The sequence below is a fragment of the Chaetodon auriga genome, chromosome 10 (genome assembly GCF_051107435.1).
Source record: "Chaetodon auriga isolate fChaAug3 chromosome 10, fChaAug3.hap1, whole genome shotgun sequence".
NCBI classification, from domain to species: Eukaryota; Metazoa; Chordata; class Actinopteri; order Chaetodontiformes; family Chaetodontidae; genus Chaetodon; species Chaetodon auriga.
The window spans coordinates 14,553,910-14,575,000 of record NC_135083.1 but is presented as its reverse complement, the minus strand read 5'-3'; the positions used below and the strand labels follow the sequence as shown (position 1 = coordinate 14,575,000).

Here is a 21,091-nt window from a genome sequence, read left to right as displayed (position 1 = left end):
GGCAACACAGACAAACAAGAACAGGAGCAAAGAGAGAGAGAAGTGACAGAACACAGTAGAGACACATGAAGATGTATTTGAAGTTACATCATTTTACTTTGAATCGTTTAATTATTTTAATTCCAAGGCAAGTGAAGATAAGACTTTCATCTGACCAAGTCTTTAAACATAAATATCAACAAAAGCAACAATTGTTACTACTGTGATGAAATGCTGCATTTGATGTTATTTTTTGTTGTCTTTGGCGCTCACTGCATGGTCTTGTGGTGTTTCTGCAACTTTGGACTTTTATTTTGAAATTCTCCGATATGATGTCGGTGGCAGCATTAAGCCTTTTGGTCTTGTCGTACCTTCCTGTTCTCTCTTGTGCTCCTGATGATGAAGATGAGAAGGAGGGGGAGGCGGGGGAGGCGGGGGAGGTGGATGGAGAAGGGGTTCTGTAGGAGGAGGAGGAGGAAGAGGAGAAGGAGAAGGAGAAGGAGGAGGAGGAGGAGGAAGAACATGACAGTAAGAAGAAGGAAGTGCACCTGGAGGTGGAGGGAAAGGGGGAGGTGGGAGAAGAGGGGAGAGGGGAGTGGGAGGAAGAGGAGATGACAAAGGAACAGCAGGAGGAGGGAGAGGAAAATGAGAAGGAAAAAATGCAGGAGATGGGGGAGGATAGGGAGGCCAACAGGGGGAGGGAGGAGGCGGAAGCAGTGGAGAGAGGGGAGGGTGAAAGAGAGGAGAAGGAGGAGGAGGGAAATTAAGAGATGGAGATGAGGACAGAAGAGAGTGAGGAGGAGGAGGAAGAGGAGGTGGAGGAGAGGATGGACTCTTACTATCAGAGAGGGAGGTAACTTTCTTTGATCTTCTGTCGACCATAAAGAGATCCTGAGAGAGAGAAGGAGAGAGTGACGTGTGACGACTGATGAGCAAAAATAAAAATGATCTACAAAATGTTAGAAAAACTGTGTCATAGGTATTTTTTATTTAAAATTAATTTCTGGCTTGTAGTTAAACAATCAGATTGCTACCTCTCTCATGTCTGTATATAAATTATGCAGTTAGAGCCAGGAGTTGATTAGCTTAGCTTAGCATGTGGTGGTTACCTTCCAGTTTCTGCGGGCGCTGCTGAACACCACTCTCTGACTGTCTGCAGACCAGCAGCAGGACGGCAAAGCTTCATAAACACCTGCAAACTCACCTGAAACAGAGACATGGAGAGAATTCACGTTTTACCTTTACATTTGGATTTTTTTTTTAGCTTTGGTCCTCCACCGAGCACCCTCACTCTCACCATGTTAGCTTTTATCCTGCTACCCCTGACAGTCACTACAAAAACTGGACATTAATAAACTGAACAAGGATTGCATTTCTAATTAAAGTCATTTTAGAATATCACCTGTATCAACGCTAACTCTGGGATGACTGTATTTCAGTAACGCCACAGAGAAAATATACAAAATATATACACTATGTCATCAACCTCATGGTGGTACGAGAGCAGGATCACCAAAGTCAGTGCATTCATCCTCTGGGGATCATGATTGTGTGTTCAAAAAACACTGCAGACACTGCAGTAGTAACCTACCAGTCTGTGGTCTGCTGACAACGTCCAACAGTGTGGATGTCTTCCTACTCTTCAGGTCCAACTGTGGAGGATCAACAGTCACTGTTAACAGAAGAAACACAAAACACAGAGACAGACACACACACACAGAGACACACACACAGTACCTGCTGCAGACTGAGGCACTGGTTGTGAGGACCAAAGACTCGACCCTGGAGGTAGATCAGTGTGGACCCGTCTGGACTCAGCCTGGGACAGGACACCGACAGGTTGTCCCCAGACAGACACTCTGGATTGGAGGGAGGAGGACGTACAGGGATCAGAGAGCGAGTGAGTTTAGTTCATCAGCAAAGACACAAATACGACGCGCTCACCACAGTTTCCATCCAGGTCGAGCTTGAATAACGCTGATCTGAAACAGAATTTTAGGAGAAAAGAATCTGTAATTTCCACTGTTTACTCCGAGGCCTGCTGTAAACAAACTGCACTTTTACATGGCTGAACGTCTTCTTGATGTCTGGAAACAGAAACAAGGTTGAACATTGTTTCTGCTTTTTCTGATCTTTCAGTTCCAATTCAGCACAACAAAATTACCTCCCGTGCTACCAGCATACTGCTATAACAAAAACTGTCTGATGGTGAATAAATATGATAATTTGCTTTAATGTGCATGTCTCTCTTTTTTCCTCACAGTTTCCTTTTCATCACTTACCCAAATCGAAACCTGTGATTTTCAGCTCTATAAATAAATTGCTTTTGACATTGTTTCTTTTTCTTTTTTTTTGCAGTTTTTCATGCTGACTCACTCACTCAAACAGAGCAGCTATCAAACCTGCGGTTGGAGCAGAACTTCAGTCCAAGTCTGAAGGGTTCGTGGTACCAACCAACGAAAACCACCGACTGGCTGCCAGGAGCCCACAGAGCCTGCAGGACCACACACACACACACAGAAAACTATGTGTAAAAAGCCAAAGAGGACGTGCTACTGTTAGTGTGTGTCAACATGATTAAACACACACTGAGACTCAAGTGGGTTTCACACTTGACCTCCAAACACTAATAAAAACATCTAAATCCAGTCAGGTGACCTGTCCAGGTGAAACATCAGGCGGGACGCCCTGCAGCACACTGACGGAGCCGCTGTGCAGACTGACCACACAAATCACTGGAACGCTCTTATTGGTCAGAGCTTCACCCCAGTCTTCACAGTACACACTCCTGTCCTGTTTGAGCACAACACACACACACGCACACACACACACACACACACACACACACACACACACACACACACACCAGCAAAATAAAACAAAAATACTTCTGTGTAGTTACTGACAATGAAATCTGCTTCATGTTTGCATGTGCGTGTGTGCGCGTGTGTGTGTGTGTGTGTGTGTGTGTGTGTGTGTGTGTGTGTGTGTGTGTGTGTGTGTGTGTGTGATACCTTCCCACATGCAGATTCCCCATCACATGTTTCTATTGATGTCTTCTTGCTCTTCTCAGCTACATACAACAGTTTGCTCTCACACTCTGACCATGACAGACAGCCAAACTGGGCTGGAAACACACACAAACAAACAAACAAACACACACACACACACCCAAGCTTATATAAACACATTAACAGACGACAGTACCAGGGCACAATAGCTCACATATGTCTCAGAAGTGGAAAACACTGTGCACAGTAGGTTGATGTGACTGGGTCAGTGATGCTGATCTTGCTGAAACAAGCTAAAACGTGAAACATGTGTCTTACTGTCGTCGTACACTCTGCCGTGTTTGTTGAGACCAGTCAGGTTGAGGCATTTCCTGAGGCCGTGGAGGTCCCATATCTGAACAACAGCCACCATAAACAACAACAGTCGGTCAAAAGGGTCAAACATGGATCTCACAGAGGACGCTGCGCTCTGTTTTTCCCACCTCGAGGAGCTGGTGGCCACCTGTTTCCCTGACAACGGCCCTCAGGCCTCGGATGGGGGAGAGTCCACTGAGTAACCTGCAGAGCAGAGAAGAAGTAAAGACTCTGGATGCTTCACCGCACCCTCTGGTTAAATGCTCAATAGGCTGTTGCAAGTGTCACCACACCAGTCTCGTATGCAGGCAGCTGAAACACAGTCTGAGCATTCATTTACATTCAAAGCTGTAATAAATCTCCTTTTTAGAGATCCAAGTGAAATGTCAGAGGATTTGATAAAAGCTGAGCATTCTGTTAAATGTAAGGGGTGTTGTTATTGAATTTCGTGAATGTGTGTGTATGTGTGTACTCACTCTCCAGACACAGGTGCACAGGGTCCTGGTGGGAGGACAGTCCTGATTGTCTTGTGGTCGTTGCTGTCTGTGATCAGAGTCCACTGCTGTGAGAAGTAAAGTCTGGAGCCTCGGACCAGATCCCTCTGACTCCACTCTGGATGTGGCCACAGTTAGAAGTTGGACAAAGTTGGGTTAAATGAGAGACGCTCAGTTATTTCCATCTAAGCTTCGTGGTTTAAAGGATCATTAGCTGATCACAGATACAGGACGTTTGTGTCGGTCGAAAGTTATTATTATGAATAATTAAACTTCCAGTTTGCTGTTACTGTCATCTTTCATTATGCTTATTGTTCAACTTTAAAATATCTTGCTTTAGACGTATCAATATGACAACTTTAATAGCTTCAAGATTGCAAAAATACTTATGTCATAGTGACATCTAATATTTTACTGTATTTATTTTAAGTCAAAGCCATTTAAACAGCCACTTGAATGATACAAGTGTCCTCTCCTCAACCCACAATCCAATGTACTGCGCAATATCCAATAAACAGCAGTCAGGTTGAACAGTATTCCTCCAGACAAACAGATGGGTTTACTCTGTAAACCTTTCTAAACCCTTAAGACAAGATCATTGGTGTCAGTCCCAGAGCGCCTTTGACCAGCAGGTTGTCACGAAATCCAAAAAGTCATTCCCAGAGGGATTTAGTTTTGTTTTGTTTTGGGGGGTTTTTTCCCATGCTGGCGGGTTGAAATCTAAGCACGTGAGGATCTCTTTCATTTTCTGCAGTATTTACCTGTTGGTTCAGGTTAGATATCTGAACAGGTCAGACTGTCATCAAACCTGATCTGCACATTCATTGTCCGAGAGGATGACTTCCAATGACTCTGACCATTCATCATTTCGGGTTTTCAGGTCAAGTCTTCACATGGAATGGACGGATTAACAAATTCACACATTCATAAACAAATGGAAATATGTGCAGGAGGTTTACTGTGTACACTCATATCTGCCAGATGATGAGATTTTCATTTTGGACATTGTGAATTTTCCTCTTGTGCCAACATCAGTCCAAAGCGTCGGCTTTGCACACAGGACATCTGTTGGGCAAACTGGCATCCAACCTGATATCGATGCCTCCGAGGCCTTTCCTTAAGAGCCACCCTCAGGACACTGCTGGGGAAGCTAAAAGAACAGGACTGTGTTCTGTGTTTATTTCAATGTTTTTATGTGGTTTTTGTGTGGTGTAAAGGACTTTGCAGATTGTGGGGATCCTTCTGTAATTACCTGCATTTAAAAGAGTTACTTCCTACCTAGAAACGTGTATGGTAGATCTCACAGTATAAAAAGATAATACAGACCCTGAATTAGAGAAGTTAGGCCCATGTTTTTTCTTCATTCCTCAGTTTAAAACGTAATCACTTCATTCTTCAACAGTCCCTGTGAGACTGGTTTTGAAAGTTATCGCTCCTTCACTACAAATCATGTGTTCTTATATCACTGCTGATCATTTAACTAATTATCTTGTAGTTTCAGATTTCTGAATGTTTCTTACATATTTTTTGTTTTTCCAATCATTTCCAGAAAAGTAAGCAATAAATTAGCAGACAGATGTAGTTGTGAGTTGAGGAATGCACCCACTGATCTTCCATCATTGTGCTGATGAGGAACACTGTCAAAACTTGTTTTGCAAATGGTTTGCAAAATCACGAACAATACTTGGGTTAAGGTTGGGATAAGTCTCCGGGAAATGAATGTAAGTAATGTCCCAAAAGTGATGGAAACACGGCTGTTTGCGTGTGCGCGTGTGCGTGTCCCCAGCTCACCTGCAGCCACTGTGTAGATCCGGATCTCTGGGAGCTGCTCCTCACTCACACGGGCAGAAACAGGCGTCGGGAGGCCGCTGACCTCTCCGTACACCCCGGTGATTTGTCCGGGGTCCATCGGTGTCTGCTGCCGAGCGCACACGGAGCTCTCATTTAAGTCACCAACCTGTCACAGCTGAACGGTCACCAGCGAGAGAGACACAAGCGCAGACTCATGTGTCAAACACAGGCGCTAAACCCGTTAAAAGCCGCTCGGAGGGTCACAGAAGTCGTCAAGGCTCGGTTTTACGGCAGCTCCGTTCATGAATTTATCAACAATAGACTGTCAATGATTTTATCGCCTCCTATCGCATCCCCTGGACTTGATTCAACATTTCACAACTATGATTTTTACTGCACCAGTGCCTCCATATTGGATTTATGAATGGACGATACCACCGTGGTTCAGGTTGGAGGGGTGTTCTGGAGGGAAGCGGCCGACCGCAAGGGTACAGCAGATTTTCACTACAAATGATTGCTACAGATAAAATGGTCAATATTATCAATACTAACGTTAATTCTCATGTCATTAAAGCTTACTTTTAAAGCATTTAGTTACCAGCATTTTACTGTATGTTTCTTATGCTCATTTTTACGACTGTTTTCTCCTCTGTGGGTTCAAGATTACCCCTCTTTCCAGGTGGATGGAGGAGTCTTAGTTACGTTTTAGCCTAGAACTTCATATTTAAATTAATATTTGTCTTCCTGAAACAATGTGTGAACGTCACGGGGGTTCAAAATGTAAATGTGTATCATCCGTATCATTCCTCTATCTTATTTTTCAAACCATAGCTGCTTTTCCTTACAAATCTTCGACCAAAATTCCAGAGAATTATTGAAAGGAGGGACAGTCCATATTAAAATGTGTCATATCTGTTCTCAGGCTAACATTGAATTTATATTAAGGTTATCACAGTGGTAAAATCTGATCACAATCCCATAGGTCTTTGTCTCTCCAGGACAGAAACAACTGCATCTCCTTTAAGAACCAACATTTGAAACTACAAAAGAGACCAAGAAAGTGCTCAAATAATCTTTATTTCATTCAATGCATCCTCTGTCCCTGTTCTGAAACACCAGAACCACTAATAAGACAGTTTGGTGAGGCTGCAATGTTCGAGGCCACAGGAAACCGTGAAACTGGTGAAAGGTTTTCACCAAAGTACTGAAATATCCGGGCAGCTGTTAAGTGTGCTTTGGAAAAATCATTATAGTCAAAAACACTGTCACAGTCAGGAGGACACTGAATTTTAGATGTTAACCTGACCGCTGTGACAACCGCCAACCCTTCTGATCAGCAGCTCTGGTTAGTGGCCTGTAGGTATTTACTGCTCATCAGAGGGGAAGTCACTCAAATGCATCTAATGATTCAAGTACACATCTTACCATAAAGCCCTCTATACATTCTATCTGCAACACATACACATAGATTGTATGACCCACCAACCCGCATTAAAAATATACATGAAAAAAATAGAAATTCCTCGTCATCGTCATCCCATAATTGTGTCTGTAAACAGTTCTTAGCATTTTTTAATTTCTTAAAAATCACACAGTACTGCTGTTTTAATAAATTAGAGAGTAAAATACAATTATCCACCAGAAATGGTTCAAATGTATTTTTCCTCTCAAAAATAAATCAATACAAATATGACAATATTAACTCTTTGATTTTACATCTTAATTAGGCATCTTCTTGTTTATATGGTTTTGTGTTGTATTTCATGGTGTTAAATAAAATTCAAATAAAACACACTCACGCAAAACACCACACACATTTTCTTTAAGGTTGCATTGTTTGTAGAGTCAGTTTCTGGTTTGGCAGCTGCAGGAGCCTCTGGGAGTAGAAACAGAGGACGACAGAGGGCTCATCAGCCCACAGTCGGGGAGAGTTTTTCCACATTATGTCCATGGCTATTTATTTATTTTTGCGTTTGTTACAGAAGTGGATGCTTAAACATTAAGATTCAGAGATTAACCGGGACTCGTTACGTCCCGCAAAAGTGGCCTTATGTGGAAAATGAAGTCAGAAATTAGGATTAAAAAGACTTGACTGTCAAGCCGCTGAGCAGCAGTTCAAGATGAGTATCAAAAACAACCAATCAGCACCAAGGAGGGTTTCAGTAAATCTAACATGGAAGGCTTCCACAGGTTCTCAGATGTGCCATAAAGCTTTAAAAATGTTTGACTCTCAATGACACTTCATACTTTACTTTCTCTGTATTTGAATTGATAAAATGAATAAAACACCTTTTTCATATCTGAAGATCACATCTGTTGTGTGCACAGAAAACTTGTGTAATGAAGCCAGTTAATCTCACATAAAAGGGGTTTAGCATCGTTTTACAGACAATGCAAAAATGAGTGAAAAAGCAGGTGCCTGCTGGGAGCGAGGCTGCCTCTGCCTGTGGGAGTTAAGAATAAATGTTGGCCACCTTGAGAATTAATGTGAAGAGCACAAGTGAAAAAGCCCTGTTTCGAGTTTGTTGAGTCTTTGTGTGTCTGACAGCTGAAGGTATTATTCTGTGTCCATCTCAATACAGCCCAGGGAATTCCTCGCTTAGTCGTCCATCCATTCGTTCCGTCCCCCTCCCTCTCTCACATGACGTCGGCCCGTTTGTCCCTGACTTTGTTCCTCTGTTTAGTCCTCGCCTTGAAAGCAGCGGAGTTGAAAAGATGCTGTTAAAGAAAAAAAGGTAACAAGATGAGTACAACAATTATTGTACTTCTCAGGTTGCAGTCACACAGGATGAATTCCTTTCCTGAACCTTCACTGCAGCAGCAGCAGCAGCAGCAGCAGCTCAAGGATGCAACAAAAATGCAAGACTAGGAGAAAAATTCTGAAAAATGCTATCACATGTTCCAAGGTCAGATTGTTCCGGTGCACAGATCGAGATTCAAGGACAGAAGTGAAGCTGTTACCTTCTCAAATCGAGAGATCTTGTTGCCTTTGACAGTAGCGTCCAGGATGAGGGGCGGGCCAAGGCCAAAGATGTCTCTCAGCAGTGGGTTGAACTGCACCAAAGCAAAAACACACACTAAAATGAACAACACGTAAATGTCCGACTAAACAAACATGCAGAATTTAATGAATTAACTGAGGTGTAAACTCATCTTGCCTACCAAGGACCTCTATTAACATTTCCTGTCTAATGTGCCATTATTGGTTCCATTTGGCTAAAATGTAGGATGTGTCATATTAAAGTCTGCATCATTGCTCAGCTTATTCACGCACAATAAAACTAACAGCGAGGCAGTGGGATTCGCCCACACACCCAGTATGTGATGCATGTGTAGGTGTGTTCATTGTGTGCGTGTCATTTGCCAAGCTCACAGCCCGCTACTGAAATTGGCTCTGCAGGCGCATACCAGTATTCCTACTCAGCTTCTGGTGTTCAAACTAGTATCACTCTATGGAGGTGATGCAAAAAATATGTGGCATTAAAGCAATCACATGAGGCTGCTGGCCAGGTGGAAGCGACAGAAAATTAGCCGACCGTGAACGAGGCTATATCAGAGGCATATGCAGCTTTACTGAGGCACAAGCTCTATTCCTGTAAGAACCCACAAACTCTTTCTACTGACGTATGCGACTGGTTTCAGTGCATTTTCCTCACCTGTAGGTGGTGTCTAACTCCGGATTCCATGATCTCTTTGAAAGCATCATAGATTCTTCTTCTCATCCAGCTGTCGATGTAAACGCTCTCCATGCCGAACCTGATCTTCTCCTCTGTGAAGTCCTCATTCTGCAGAAGAAGAAAGGGGACATCACAAAGTGAAAGCCAAAAAAGGAAGAGGACACAAGGCCAAACCTTTCAAGCAAAACCCACAGCAGATGTGCACAACTTGAAAATGAAAACACAAACTATTCAGTAACTGACTGACGAGCACAGGTAGAGAAATGGTTATCGTTGCAGATATTATGGCTGCAGCGATAAAACACACCTCGATGTAATGCAGCACCTCTCTGAAGATGGAGCGCTGTTTCCGCCTGTCGTTCTTGGCTCGGTGCTTGTTGCCGTCTGTGGCTAAACTCTTCAGACACTGACACAGACTTTCACCGTCCTCCACCTCGAATTCCTACAGTGACATAATTGTTGCATGGAACAATGACATTAAAACCAGAGATATGGGTGTAATGGTAAAAGAAGTACACAGCATTTGTTACAGCAGTGTGTGTGTGTGCGCGCCTGCTCACAAAGGTACACAACAGCCTATGTGCATTTACCTCGTCTGTATCTCGCCCCAGCTCCACCAGCAGGGCGATGGTCTCCCCCACTGCTATCCTGTAGTTTACGTCACTGCTCTGCAAACACGCCTGCAGTTTGGGGAGGTGACTACAGGGGGAGACAGAGGGAGAGAGTCACTATAGGTTACACTACTTGTCACGTCAAGAGCTTTTACCTCAGCAAAATGATTTATCAAAATATCACATCCATGAAAGTCAAGAGAACTATACTGCACTGTTTAAAATTAAATAAATGAATGAAAATTTAAAACCCACAAATGAAGGATTGATGTTTTTTGGATATTCACACTAATCTTCACTCAGGCAGATTTTTTTTTTCATTTTGAACACTGAGTTAGTTTCACTCACAAGTCAAGCAGCACAGTCAGTCTAGATGCAGGACAGAGGGTGACCAGGAGCGACCAGGCCTGCAGGGCGGCGCTGTGGAGGCCTGGACTGCCGGGTTTGGGTGCAGGCAGCGTTCCCTCTCTGTTGGGGTAGGAAGACATGAATACATTCTCCAGAAGGGCCAATGACTTGATCAAGTCCTGGAAGGGTTCAGTGGTGATGTTAAGGGGGAAAAAGAGAGAAAACGAGAAAACGTCATGAGGGATGATGTTTAACAGCACAATGTAAATACAACTACCAGTGAAAATCCCAGATAATACAGCCTCATCTGATGAGATTTTATTTGGGAAATCTTTAGAAGGCTTTTGTTTCTTGATATAGTTTGGTTTAAACATCAGGTGTGGGGGGTAACAATGAGAAAACTGAAACCTCCAAAGTGTAAACAGTCAACCTATTCCTTGTGGTGCTATATTTCCCTGTAACCCCCTGCAAGCCTTTGAAAATCATGAGTGTCATGATGGATTCAGCGATTGAGAACAAGTCATTCTCACCTCTCCGTCTTCAGCGGCAGAGACATAACAGCACATCCCCAAAGCTCTGGCACACTGATGGAGACAGATGCAAGGACAGTCACATGACCAGAGGTTTAATTACAGACAGAGGAAAGCTGCCATTCTCCTGCAAACTTGAGGTCAAAACTTATATGATCATTGTACAAGGATGGCAACCATGATCCTAATCTGATTTCTTTTATAATGTTTTCACGACAGAAAATCTCCTGAATGGTAAATACCTGATTTTAAGCTGGGCAACTACTGACTGGGCAAAACCTGACTGCTGTTAATGTCACACAGTGGGAAGGGTCCTCAAGAGTCCCCTAAACACTGTCTACTGTTGCATCTTTATGTCTTCTGTTTGTTTCCAAAATTCACACAGTGAGTTGAAAGCAGCAGTTGGCGAGAGCCATTCGACACATCAAAAGAAACCTTGACGGGCTGGGAAATTCTCCTTGACTGGACAGTCCACCTTAAAACTGAATTTCTCCAGAATATGTTTTTTAAGTGGAGTTTTCCTTTACTGTTAACTGAATGTCTGAGCTATGACTCATTTGACTATTAGACAACAATGGAGGTGAGAGTGAGGTCAGCTGGGTGGGAGAAATGCACTGCAGACTTTGCACTCAATAACTTCTTTGCTGCACCAGATGTTTTTGGATTCGCTGCTGTTGTTCCCCATCTTTCACTGTCACATTGCTGACTGAGTTTTCCTCTGTAGTCCACAAGACTTTGATCCAACATTCCCACATGTGTATGTCTAAGCAGATGTGCATTTCATATTTCATTTTTTTGCTGTTCTTGTCTGTTTTTCCAGAGGTTGCTGTGACAGAAATATCATGCTATAACCAACGTTTTGCACAACATCAGGGAAGGTTTATGTGATTACTCACACTCTGGCGGGCTGATATGCTGGCGCTGTTGTCAATCAGAATAGAGGTGAGAATGGGGCGAAGCATCTTGAAGCCCTCCTCTGCCTCGTCTCCACCCCCCAGCTGGATACAGAGCAAGGCAAAGACTGTGGCTGCTGCTGACTGCTCCTCCCCGCTGCCTGGAGGCAACAGAGTTACTCTTTATTTATCACTAACTGCAGCTGTTGTTGACTGTGTTTCAGTTGCACCTTGACAAACAGGATTACATGTTTTCGGCACGAGCACTTGAGGGAACACAAAACTTTAATGATTTGTGTATGAATCTATACAATATCACCACTTGTGTTTTGAATCAGTCTGCAGAAAGCCCTACAGAAACACACTATTTAACTAACATAGCAGAATATCTGTTCCGTCTCACCTTTCTTAAGGCTCCTTTCCAGGCAGTCGCTGATGGTGAGGCGCCTCTCTGTCAGGAAGTCGTACAGCAGCCTGGATGAGAAGGCCTGTCGCAAGGACTCGAGACCTGCGAGACGCGTCTTAGTGCTGAGAGACAGAAACAGGTACAAGGAGAGGGAGAGAGGAGGATGAGGTTAAGATATTTAGTAACATCATTTCCTGCAATGTCTACTCCATTTCACATCTGGTATTGCACCATCACTTTCACCAGCATTTGTCTTCCTGTTTATTTCTGACATTTCCTATGTTTATCATTGATAGTGATTAGACGAAAGCAAAAAAAAAAAAAAAACACCTCACCTCTTATCCATCACGTTATCTATACATTGCTTCAGTTTGTCTTCTGTTTCCTCCTGGGCAGTCTGCTCATCCACCTGCTCCCCTCCTGCATTTGGCCAGTCAACACACACAGGATTTATTAACTGTATGCAAGTTTAATGCTTCAGTTTAGGAGGGAAAAAAAATTATGTAAATCATGCCTTACTGTCACATCACAGAAAATACACTATAAAACACTGCCTGCTTTTATTTCCTTTAGTGTATATAAGCAGTAATGTGGCTAACATGATCCAAAACAAATAGTACTGTAAGAAGCATGTGCATGCATTATCTGCATTTATGTACAAACCTGTGCCCTCTTCCAGGACTGAGGTGCTTTCACTGGCGCTGCTGTAGTGGCTAAGAACATCAGACGTCAGCTCATCATCACTGGCACCCGACTCTCCCTTCACCCCATTTCTAATACCTACAGAAAGAAAGAAGACAGACGGCGAAATAGTGAGATGAAAAATGAAAGAGGGATATGAAGATGGTGGTGGAAAAAAAGGAGAGCGCAAGGGGTGTGTTACATTTGCATTCAACTGAAAGCTCACACTTGGAGTCTTAGTTCAGACATAAGCTCTGATTGTTTTGGGTAATGTGAAGGGAAGGGAATGAATCATCTCAGAATCGTGATGCCAGTGAACAGGCAAAAGTCTGAATGCTGTTTTCAGTGGCAGCCGTGTGCTGCTGCAGCGTGACTGTTACTGGGTGTAAGAGGACTTAAAAATCAGCAGATCTTGGCGATGCATCTCTATCATGACAAGTATGGTGAGGATGGATTGACAAGCTCACGATCTGCAGATATTAGGGCAGTGACAGGGTGCACAAAAAGCTTGTAGGACAAGGAAATGATGAGCAACACTTGGTCAAAAATAGACTGAAAAGTTTCCAAACAAGAAGCCACAACGTTGTTGGGCAACAACAGTTATTTCCTCCCTTTATTGTCCAAAATGCTGCCTGGTTCTGTATCGTCTTTTCCATAGCAGGCTGCAATACAAGGGAGTGGAACTGGAACGCCATCATATGCAAGAACCCTTCAGTCAATACTTTTTCAGAGGCTATAATTGTCCGTTTTTGGTGATATAGAGACTTATATTCTACAGTAAGGTGTTTTTCTTTTTAAAACAGCCAGTTAGGATCTCTATAAAATGGTAAAGGCCTCAAAATGACAGATGGTTAACTGTGAATGTGAAATAGAAACACTTAGCAAGATATATGCCAAAATTAACCAGAATTTGGCAGGACGCCATTCCCCTGCAGTGACCAATAGCAGGTTTAGGCAAGCTGGCTATAGGCTTACTCTGCTCAGCTGTCTTTGTCAGTAACTGTACACCAGTAGAGGTCTTCTTACACATATATATATATATACACACACACACACACACACACACACACACACACACACACACCCAGACTCACATGCAACCTCCAATATGCCACTGTCATGTTTTATTATCAATCTCACGCAGTAATGAGAGGATATAGCAGATAACCTAAGGAATTTCCAACTCTCCATTATCTTTTACATTCTTACAAGGGCAGTAATTAGTGTTTCAACACAGCTCTGCCCTGTGTGTGTATGAAAGAGGGGGACAGTTTGTTACACAGAGCCTGAACAGAACAGAGGATAAGAGCCACGCAAGCTAAGCTAAGCTAACCCTCAGGTTCCTGCTGGCTCAGGACTTTCTACTGTTGGTGGGATTACTGGAGACCAGAGTGGCCATTCATTTATTCATTCATTCAGTGTGTACAATCCAGAATGGTCAGACTCTGTGTGGGTGCATGCGTGTGTGTAACCCTGTTCAGGTCAACCAGGACACTCAAGGTAACCCAGAGGTCACAGCTATTGTTGCAGAAAATGCAACATGGAAGTTGAGTTGTGAGATGCTTTCTCAATGAAAGCATGTTTTTAACCTGTTCCTATAGATTACCTGCAACAGTACCAAGAATAGTCCATTCCACTCTAAATGGGTAACTGGAACCAGGACTACATTTGAGCTCAGGGTGTGTAAACTGAGAAAACTGGGCTAAAGTTCAGCAGACCCAACTGTAGTCATTGTTGTCTGTCTCATCAGCTATTCTGCCTTTTCTTTACACTGCAGAAGTGAAGCATTCAAGGCGGAACTTATCTTACCACAGGCTGCTGAATTTCTGCTGCTGTTGACAAACGAACCTGTATGTGCAAGAATGTCATTTAAATGGCTCTTTTCTACTCTTCTGATCGCAACTGCCTGGCAAAATTTCAAGGGTAGCAGAATCATTTGCTGAACCTAATGTTTGGGCCATGTAGCTTTAACCCCACAGATCGTACTTTCAGGTGCTACTTGTAATATTTTAGAGCTGAGCTGAACAGATACTAGCTGGATAATTGCTCAATGGCAAAAATGTACTGTACAATAATGACATAATGGTTGCATGTTGTGCTCCTATTAATAGCTACCTTTTCATACGTGTCAGTATATCATACAGTCAGTTGCAAAACTGGATGTAAGTGCTTGTTTGGAGCTGAAGACGATGCTGCTGTGCTAACATGTTTACATGAAATTCAGGGATACTCATCTTTCAGAGGTTAAACACATTCATTCATTCAGTACAGTGATAACTTCATAAGACATGCAGCTTTCCATCGTAACAAGTTAAACCTGAACGACCCTGTTTTCATTATGTAACATTCTGATTTCTTTGACAGAACAGCCCCTGGGCCTCACAGCAGAGATAAAGCCCTGCGAGCCCGTAACAGTCGCTAATTCCACAGGCATCATCCTTGAACCTCCGGTCACTACATAGGCTTCTCCCTCGCAGCCGTACACAAACAGGAACACACGGCTGCACACCTTCCCACGCAGGCCTGCCCACACACAACTCACTTATGGTAAGTGTGAGCTCCCTGCCAGAACTCACGTGTCATCTCCACTTTGCTCCTTTTGCTTACAAAGCAATCAGTCACTCCCTGAGGAAGAGGCTCTGCTGACAGACAAATCAGAAGTCTAAGCCAAATGGGTGGGAACTCATTTGAGACCCCGGGTATGGCCTGGTAGAGCAAGCTTTACATACAAGACTAAATTAACCTGTGTTCTCTCTACAAGCAGTTTGCAGTGGTTCCCTAAGGAATATTACCCTCACAGTTAAGGAAGTTTTATGCAACCCATCTCTTACTTGACATCATTCGTTTTAGCCATTGCCAGTTTCATGTAAAGATCCAATTAACATGGTGTATAAGAAAGCATTTATTTGGGAAGGTTGGCTGTTTTTTTTTTGGTTTTTTTTTGAGAGACAAAGCCCAAGCAGCAGACGAGACAAGTAACATCAGATTCTGTCAAATGTGCTGCTGTATGTAGAGATCTGTGGAAAGATTCAGATTTGAACTACATATCAATCAAACATTGCATGTATTTATAATTTTAAAAAAAAAACACACGACACGTCAATGTGGGATGGGAAAGTCACAGAGTAATAATGACGCAATTACAAATTAAACCAACTCTTCAGCAGGTCAAGCAGTTGGGTGATTTGATGATTTGAACACAGTGTCAAGGGTGTATTATATTTACATGACACAAACGTATACATAAGAGCCACTCCAGGAAACAAAATTAATTGCCTTTATCCAAACTTTTCCGTTGTCAACGAAGGTGAGATAATGAGGCTGGCTGGTCGGACAGACTTCAACCAAATTAATGGCAAGATGGGAACACCTCAGACTTGGGCAAAGTAGACAGTGATAAAACAAGACTAGATGTTAGCAGCCACTTGTAAGTGAACAGGTTGTGTGGATGTCAAGGTCAGATGTGGACAAACTTCCTTTATAGTCCTGTGATGTTTGTCTTTTGTACAGCCATCAATATCATAGGGGGCATTAGCCCATGGTGTTCAAGCATGACATGCATGTGGAAACTATGACAAGAAAGAGGCTGTGGTAAAGTCAGCCAGTCAGTCAATACGGTACGCAGCCTGAGTATGTAATGTGAGCGGGAGGGAGGAGTTAAAACTTTGCAGGTTGCTGGGTTTACCACATGCAGTGTAGTGAGTTTCAAGAGCTTCTGGACAAGACTGGAGCACGACACGAAGCTGAGGTCAGGGGTCAAGGGTCGGAGGAGTTACCTTTCAACGAGGCTTTAGCCGACAACTGTAGCTGAAGAACCTCTTGACGAAGAGAGCCTAGAGATGATGTATGGATGGAGGAATGAACGGATGGATGGATGAAATAAAGGGTGTATGGATTGGAGAAGATCGGTGGACAGATGAATGAGTGAATGGGAAGGTAAAATGCAGGAATGACCATGACGGAGAAGAAAACATAAGAAGCAAGCTCCACTTTACCAATTCATTAAATGTTTGCATGGCAACATAGCGATGCACGATAACAACACTGCACATCTCAGAAGCCTTAATTTATCATAAAAGTTAACAAACACCAGACTAATATTCATATTTGGCCTATCTCTTTACTGCCCTGTCCCTCATTCCCTTTTTAATCTTCAGCAGAAATCTACACTCCTCAAAAATGTATTTGTGTGCATTGAGGCGCTGGCACGTGCGAGCTTCCCGGGAAACGTCACTCCATAAAACGTGAGGGGGCTGTAACAACCTCACAGGCACATGCATGCTCAGCACCACGGCTGTACATTGAGAAAACGTGTAGCTGTGACTCCGGAGCAGCAACTTTCAACTGCACGTAAATGAACTCAGCTACCCTGCTGCACTTGTTGCACTGGTTGTTTCTCTTCAACACGATTTTCATCTACCTGTTTTAAGTGGCATGGCGTCGCAGCTAAAAATAACTTGCGGTTAACCTTAGCCCTACACGTGCAGCTTTAGCAGGCCGGGGTCCTGAATGTCACAGATCTCAATCAAATGAATGGCACTTTGCTTCTGCGCGTATATAAACGCAGTAGCTTCAATGTAAACTGTCACTTGCGGACTGCGCTGCTAAGCTGCAGCACTAAATAAAAGCCACATGGCTGTAATGTCACATGGCAGACAGCAAAACAATTTATAAGTCAAACATCTTAAATTAACGTCGGAAGAGCAACCAACTGTCTCGCTATATGAATATTCACGGCAGACAGAAGAAGTCCCCAAACTGCTACCGCGCGTGCGGTTTTTGCGCCTAAGGTGTGGCGATGAAGACGTACGACGTGTAACTACTATGAACGGTCAAATCACAACTGCCATATTCAATTATAACACTCCTGCTGGTTTCATGCCAGAGGCTAGAAGGTGAGTTAGCATGGCCGCTAACTTGCGGCTACTTACCCGGCTTGCTGGAGCCACGTTTCCCCTTTTTACTCCGTGGCATTTTGAGTCCCGCTTTGATCCACAGTTCACAACAAAGCTAGCCGAGGGAAGCTAGCTAAAGTTAGCCTGCTTTCAGTCCAACTGTCAAGTCTGCTCCTCACAGATCTGACAGTTGGTTTGAAGGCGGCGGCAGCAGAGGGCTGGATGGACTCCGTGGTTTATGTCGACAGCTGGGGACAAAGCTCCCACAATTGCACCGTCTTCACACTTTTCTTGACACTTTGGCTAACGTTTGCTAGCGTCCTTTACGAGCACCAACCACCACCACGCTCCGGAACTCCCCGCTTTCTTTAGTCTAGGTATAAACAGTTGTCCGGTGGCGAAAAAGTCACTTTCCTCAACGTTTTTCACAATCTATTATCTATGATTGTCCCTGGGTAATCTATATCTAAAACCAGGTTGCGTCAGTAAGTATTTTCCAAAGTGTTTGGGACGGAGTTTTGAGCACGCTGTAGTCGCCAAGTCCACCATCTTCCTTTCAGTAACTACTGAACAGACCGGTAGCCGGGGTTGCCAGGTTAGTTCTGCCAGCATCCCCCGTTTCCGGTATGAAGAAAACCAAACTGCAGTTCTAAGCCCAGACCTGACGGATGAGACCCTTGTGTTTGGATTTAGGTGAGTTCTATGATGGATATAATTCTAAAGGATGGTCAAATTTGTGTCAGTAACGTCAGAATACTGCACAAAAACACTGATATAGTGGACCCTGTTTCAAAACAAAACGGTGCCTTCTCAGAATTTAAACGTTTTCATGTTGATTTTTGAGATATAAATCTAAATACTGACATTAAAGTCAGACCTTTGAGCATTTTTCCCGACTAATTTCAAACATTGTTCTACCCAAAGACTTATGTGCCATGATTTGAACTGGGTGTCTGTGGAGTTTACACTTTACTAAACGCACCAGTGAAGGGTAGAAACAAATTTGTATTTTGACACATCTCTCACATCTCTCTCTCTCAGTTGAATTGAGATACAGTCTAGTTAATGTATAATGTGTAATTTCTTGTTTCTCAGTAACACAAACGCAATTTTGTGGTCCTGCTTTATGACCTAATCGAGACATTCTGTCCTGCAGAGACTCCAAAATAGAGTTTTTAGACCGTTTTTTCAGTTTTGTGAAATCTGTCCCCTGAGTAAGACAGTCCTGATGCTCAGTGTGGAAACTGACTATCCTGAAAGGATTGGTAAGTTTAATGATCAGGTCACTGTACTTATTTGTCCTGTCCACACTAGCTGTGAAGTCATCCCTTCTTAATGCTACTACTTCTATCTTTTGGATGTCACTCTTTTATTTTTCAAAGTTATAGCATTTTGAATGCAAAGCAGAGGGATAGTAACTCAAAAAGTGAATTATGTACTAAAAACTTGAATTAATTAATTTTGGAGTGAGAGTTTATTGCCATGGTGTTAAATAAAAAAAAAAAATGACAATACAGCAGCAAGAGATGTGGGGGTGTTTGGAATGGAGTTCTGCTCAGCTGTGATGTGACCTGCGGGCCCTGTGTGGATACTAAAACCACTGGTGGTTAATTTCAAGTTAAGGCAAGAAAGAAAAATGCAAATTTAGTAAACAAGTTCTATAGTTATACAGAAAGTGATTACACAGAGAGAATGTGCAGGTTTTTATGGACAGATCAAAAAGTCCAACAACAGACAACACTGGTTCTGCACTTCCTAACACAGTTAAAATGTGCAAACAGATATCACACGTCTTAAGTGTATACATGGTCGAGTTGTACTCCATTTGGATGGCTTTAAAGTGGGCTGAACGAGCCAAACCTCACAACAAATACGTGCAATGCAAAATAGATCATCTGCATGTGTGTTTGTAGCTCAGCCCCACTCTCAGTCAAACAGAGGAGAGAGACGGAGACAGTGGTGTGACCTGGTCACTAGGTTTATATGGAGTCTCAACCTCACACTCTACGCACTGTGATGGGCTGGGGGTTACACACCAGCTGCCCAAAGGCTGACACCCAGAAACATCCCAAACACAGCAAAATAAGAAAGTAACAAGATACAGGCACAGGGCATAGATACACACGCTTCAAATGGTTCATCAGTGATGACTGACAGGATTGTCTTTGACTCTATAAACTGTTTTTGAGAAAAATCTGAATAGCAGGCTTATACCTTTAAGAGAACTGGTTTGAGGGGAAGAATCTGACAACGCGAACACTGTAGGAGTTAACCAGCTTCAGAAGATACCAGTAACGCAACACCAAGGATACAAACTGCTTCAAAATGAAGTGAGGATGACAAAATGTACTTGATGAAGATTTAACATGAACAGAAATTGATGGGGCATTACAACAAATGAAAAATGGCAAATCACCAGGATTTGATGGAATAATATGAGAATTTTTAAAATAGTAAAGATCTAGACATGATCTCAGTCTTTTCTAGAGCACCTGGCTTGTGTTTGAATTTGAAAAAAATGTGAATTGCTACCTATTTCTACTTGTACTGATAAAGACATCGAATCCATTCCTGTTCAACCTGAAATAAAATGCCTTACTATGAATCTGTCTGAAGATCAAAATAAAAGAACAAACAATAAAGACAACATAGACAGTATGAAACAATCTCTTAATCATTGGCTCTTAGGACATCTCTCAATTTTGGCAGAAGGAATTTCTAAAATCATTTATCCATGTGAGTCTCTATGTTTCTCCTGAAATGATGAAGAAAATAAATTCTGTAATTTTCAGTTTTATATGGAAAAATAAAACTCATTATCTAAGCAGATCTCAGATAATGAAAGACCAGAGCGATGGTGGCCTGAAAGCTCTTGAAATTGAAAGCATGAGTATTTAGGTCAGTCTGGTTCCATATACCAAAATGTTTATTCCAGAAAGCTGGAGGGTTAGAATCTTTATTGCAATGTGATTTTGAGGTTTCTAAACTGCCTATAAAGCTGCCATATTTCCATAAACAGATTCTGTATTACTGGAAAATGATATTTACCCATAATTTTAAACCACATGTCTCCATCTTGTGGAATAATAGAACCATTACAATTAACATGAAGACCTCATTTAAACAACAGTGGTGAAGTGGCAAAAAACTCAGGACTGGCTTTGTCCTGAAGGCCCTCTTTCATTGTCCTCTTTGTCCTTTTTATCTTGTTTGTACCACATGGAGAACATTGGTGAGGTGCAGTGTGTCAGACTTACAGGCTTCTTCCAATAGAAAAGCCAGGGAGAGTTCACATCACATCATCATTTATTTTAAAATAATTAAATGGGTATTAGTAAATAAACATTATAGGGAACTGAAAAGGCCAATTTTGCCTAAAATGATGGACATTCAATTTAGAATTATGAACAATGTTTTCCAG

At 42.6% G+C, this 21,091-nt stretch overlaps 2 protein-coding genes across 4 annotated transcripts in view; both read right to left on the bottom strand.

Moving 5' to 3' along the window:
- Nucleotides 1-6,051, bottom strand: part of LOC143327501 (acylamino-acid-releasing enzyme) — a 9,009-nt gene extending 2,958 nt beyond the window's left edge. For both annotated transcript variants that reach the window (XM_076741871.1, XM_076741872.1), the window contains exons 1-12: nucleotides 5,630-6,051; nucleotides 3,821-3,956; nucleotides 3,473-3,548; nucleotides 3,309-3,384; nucleotides 2,994-3,106; nucleotides 2,638-2,772; nucleotides 2,382-2,473; nucleotides 1,924-1,961; nucleotides 1,717-1,838; nucleotides 1,571-1,631; nucleotides 1,089-1,183; nucleotides 819-870 (exon numbers count right to left, since the gene is read on the bottom strand). In XM_076741871.1, coding sequence (XP_076597986.1) covers nucleotides 819-870; nucleotides 1,089-1,183; nucleotides 1,571-1,631; nucleotides 1,717-1,838; nucleotides 1,924-1,961; nucleotides 2,382-2,473; nucleotides 2,638-2,772; nucleotides 2,994-3,106; nucleotides 3,309-3,384; nucleotides 3,473-3,548; nucleotides 3,821-3,956; nucleotides 5,630-5,747 — 1,114 coding nt within the window. In that variant the 5' untranslated portion in view covers nucleotides 5,748-6,051. The remainder of the gene's footprint in view (nucleotides 1-818; nucleotides 871-1,088; nucleotides 1,184-1,570; nucleotides 1,632-1,716; nucleotides 1,839-1,923; nucleotides 1,962-2,381; nucleotides 2,474-2,637; nucleotides 2,773-2,993; nucleotides 3,107-3,308; nucleotides 3,385-3,472; nucleotides 3,549-3,820; nucleotides 3,957-5,629) is intronic.
- Nucleotides 6,052-6,686: 635 nt separating this feature from the next.
- ifrd2 (interferon-related developmental regulator 2) lies at nucleotides 6,687-18,238 on the bottom strand. Of its 2 annotated transcripts, XM_076741997.1 has the most exons (13): nucleotides 17,707-18,238; nucleotides 16,552-16,608; nucleotides 12,758-12,874; nucleotides 12,430-12,514; nucleotides 12,092-12,216; nucleotides 11,692-11,849; nucleotides 10,796-10,849; nucleotides 10,266-10,444; nucleotides 9,897-10,005; nucleotides 9,614-9,748; nucleotides 9,286-9,414; nucleotides 8,591-8,683; nucleotides 6,687-8,347 (listed from the first exon to the last, which is right to left on the bottom strand). In XM_076741997.1, exons 1-13 carry the CDS (start codon nucleotides 17,747-17,749, stop codon nucleotides 8,267-8,269), a joined length of 1,365 nt encoding a protein of 454 aa, XP_076598112.1. In that variant the 5' UTR covers nucleotides 17,750-18,238; the 3' UTR covers nucleotides 6,687-8,266. The 2 variants fall into 2 exon arrangements, with proteins under 2 accessions (XP_076598112.1, XP_076598113.1); XM_076741998.1 differs by lacking the exon at nucleotides 16,552-16,608 and having other exon boundaries at nucleotides 17,707-18,231.
- Nucleotides 18,239-21,091: the final 2,853 nt, after the last annotated feature.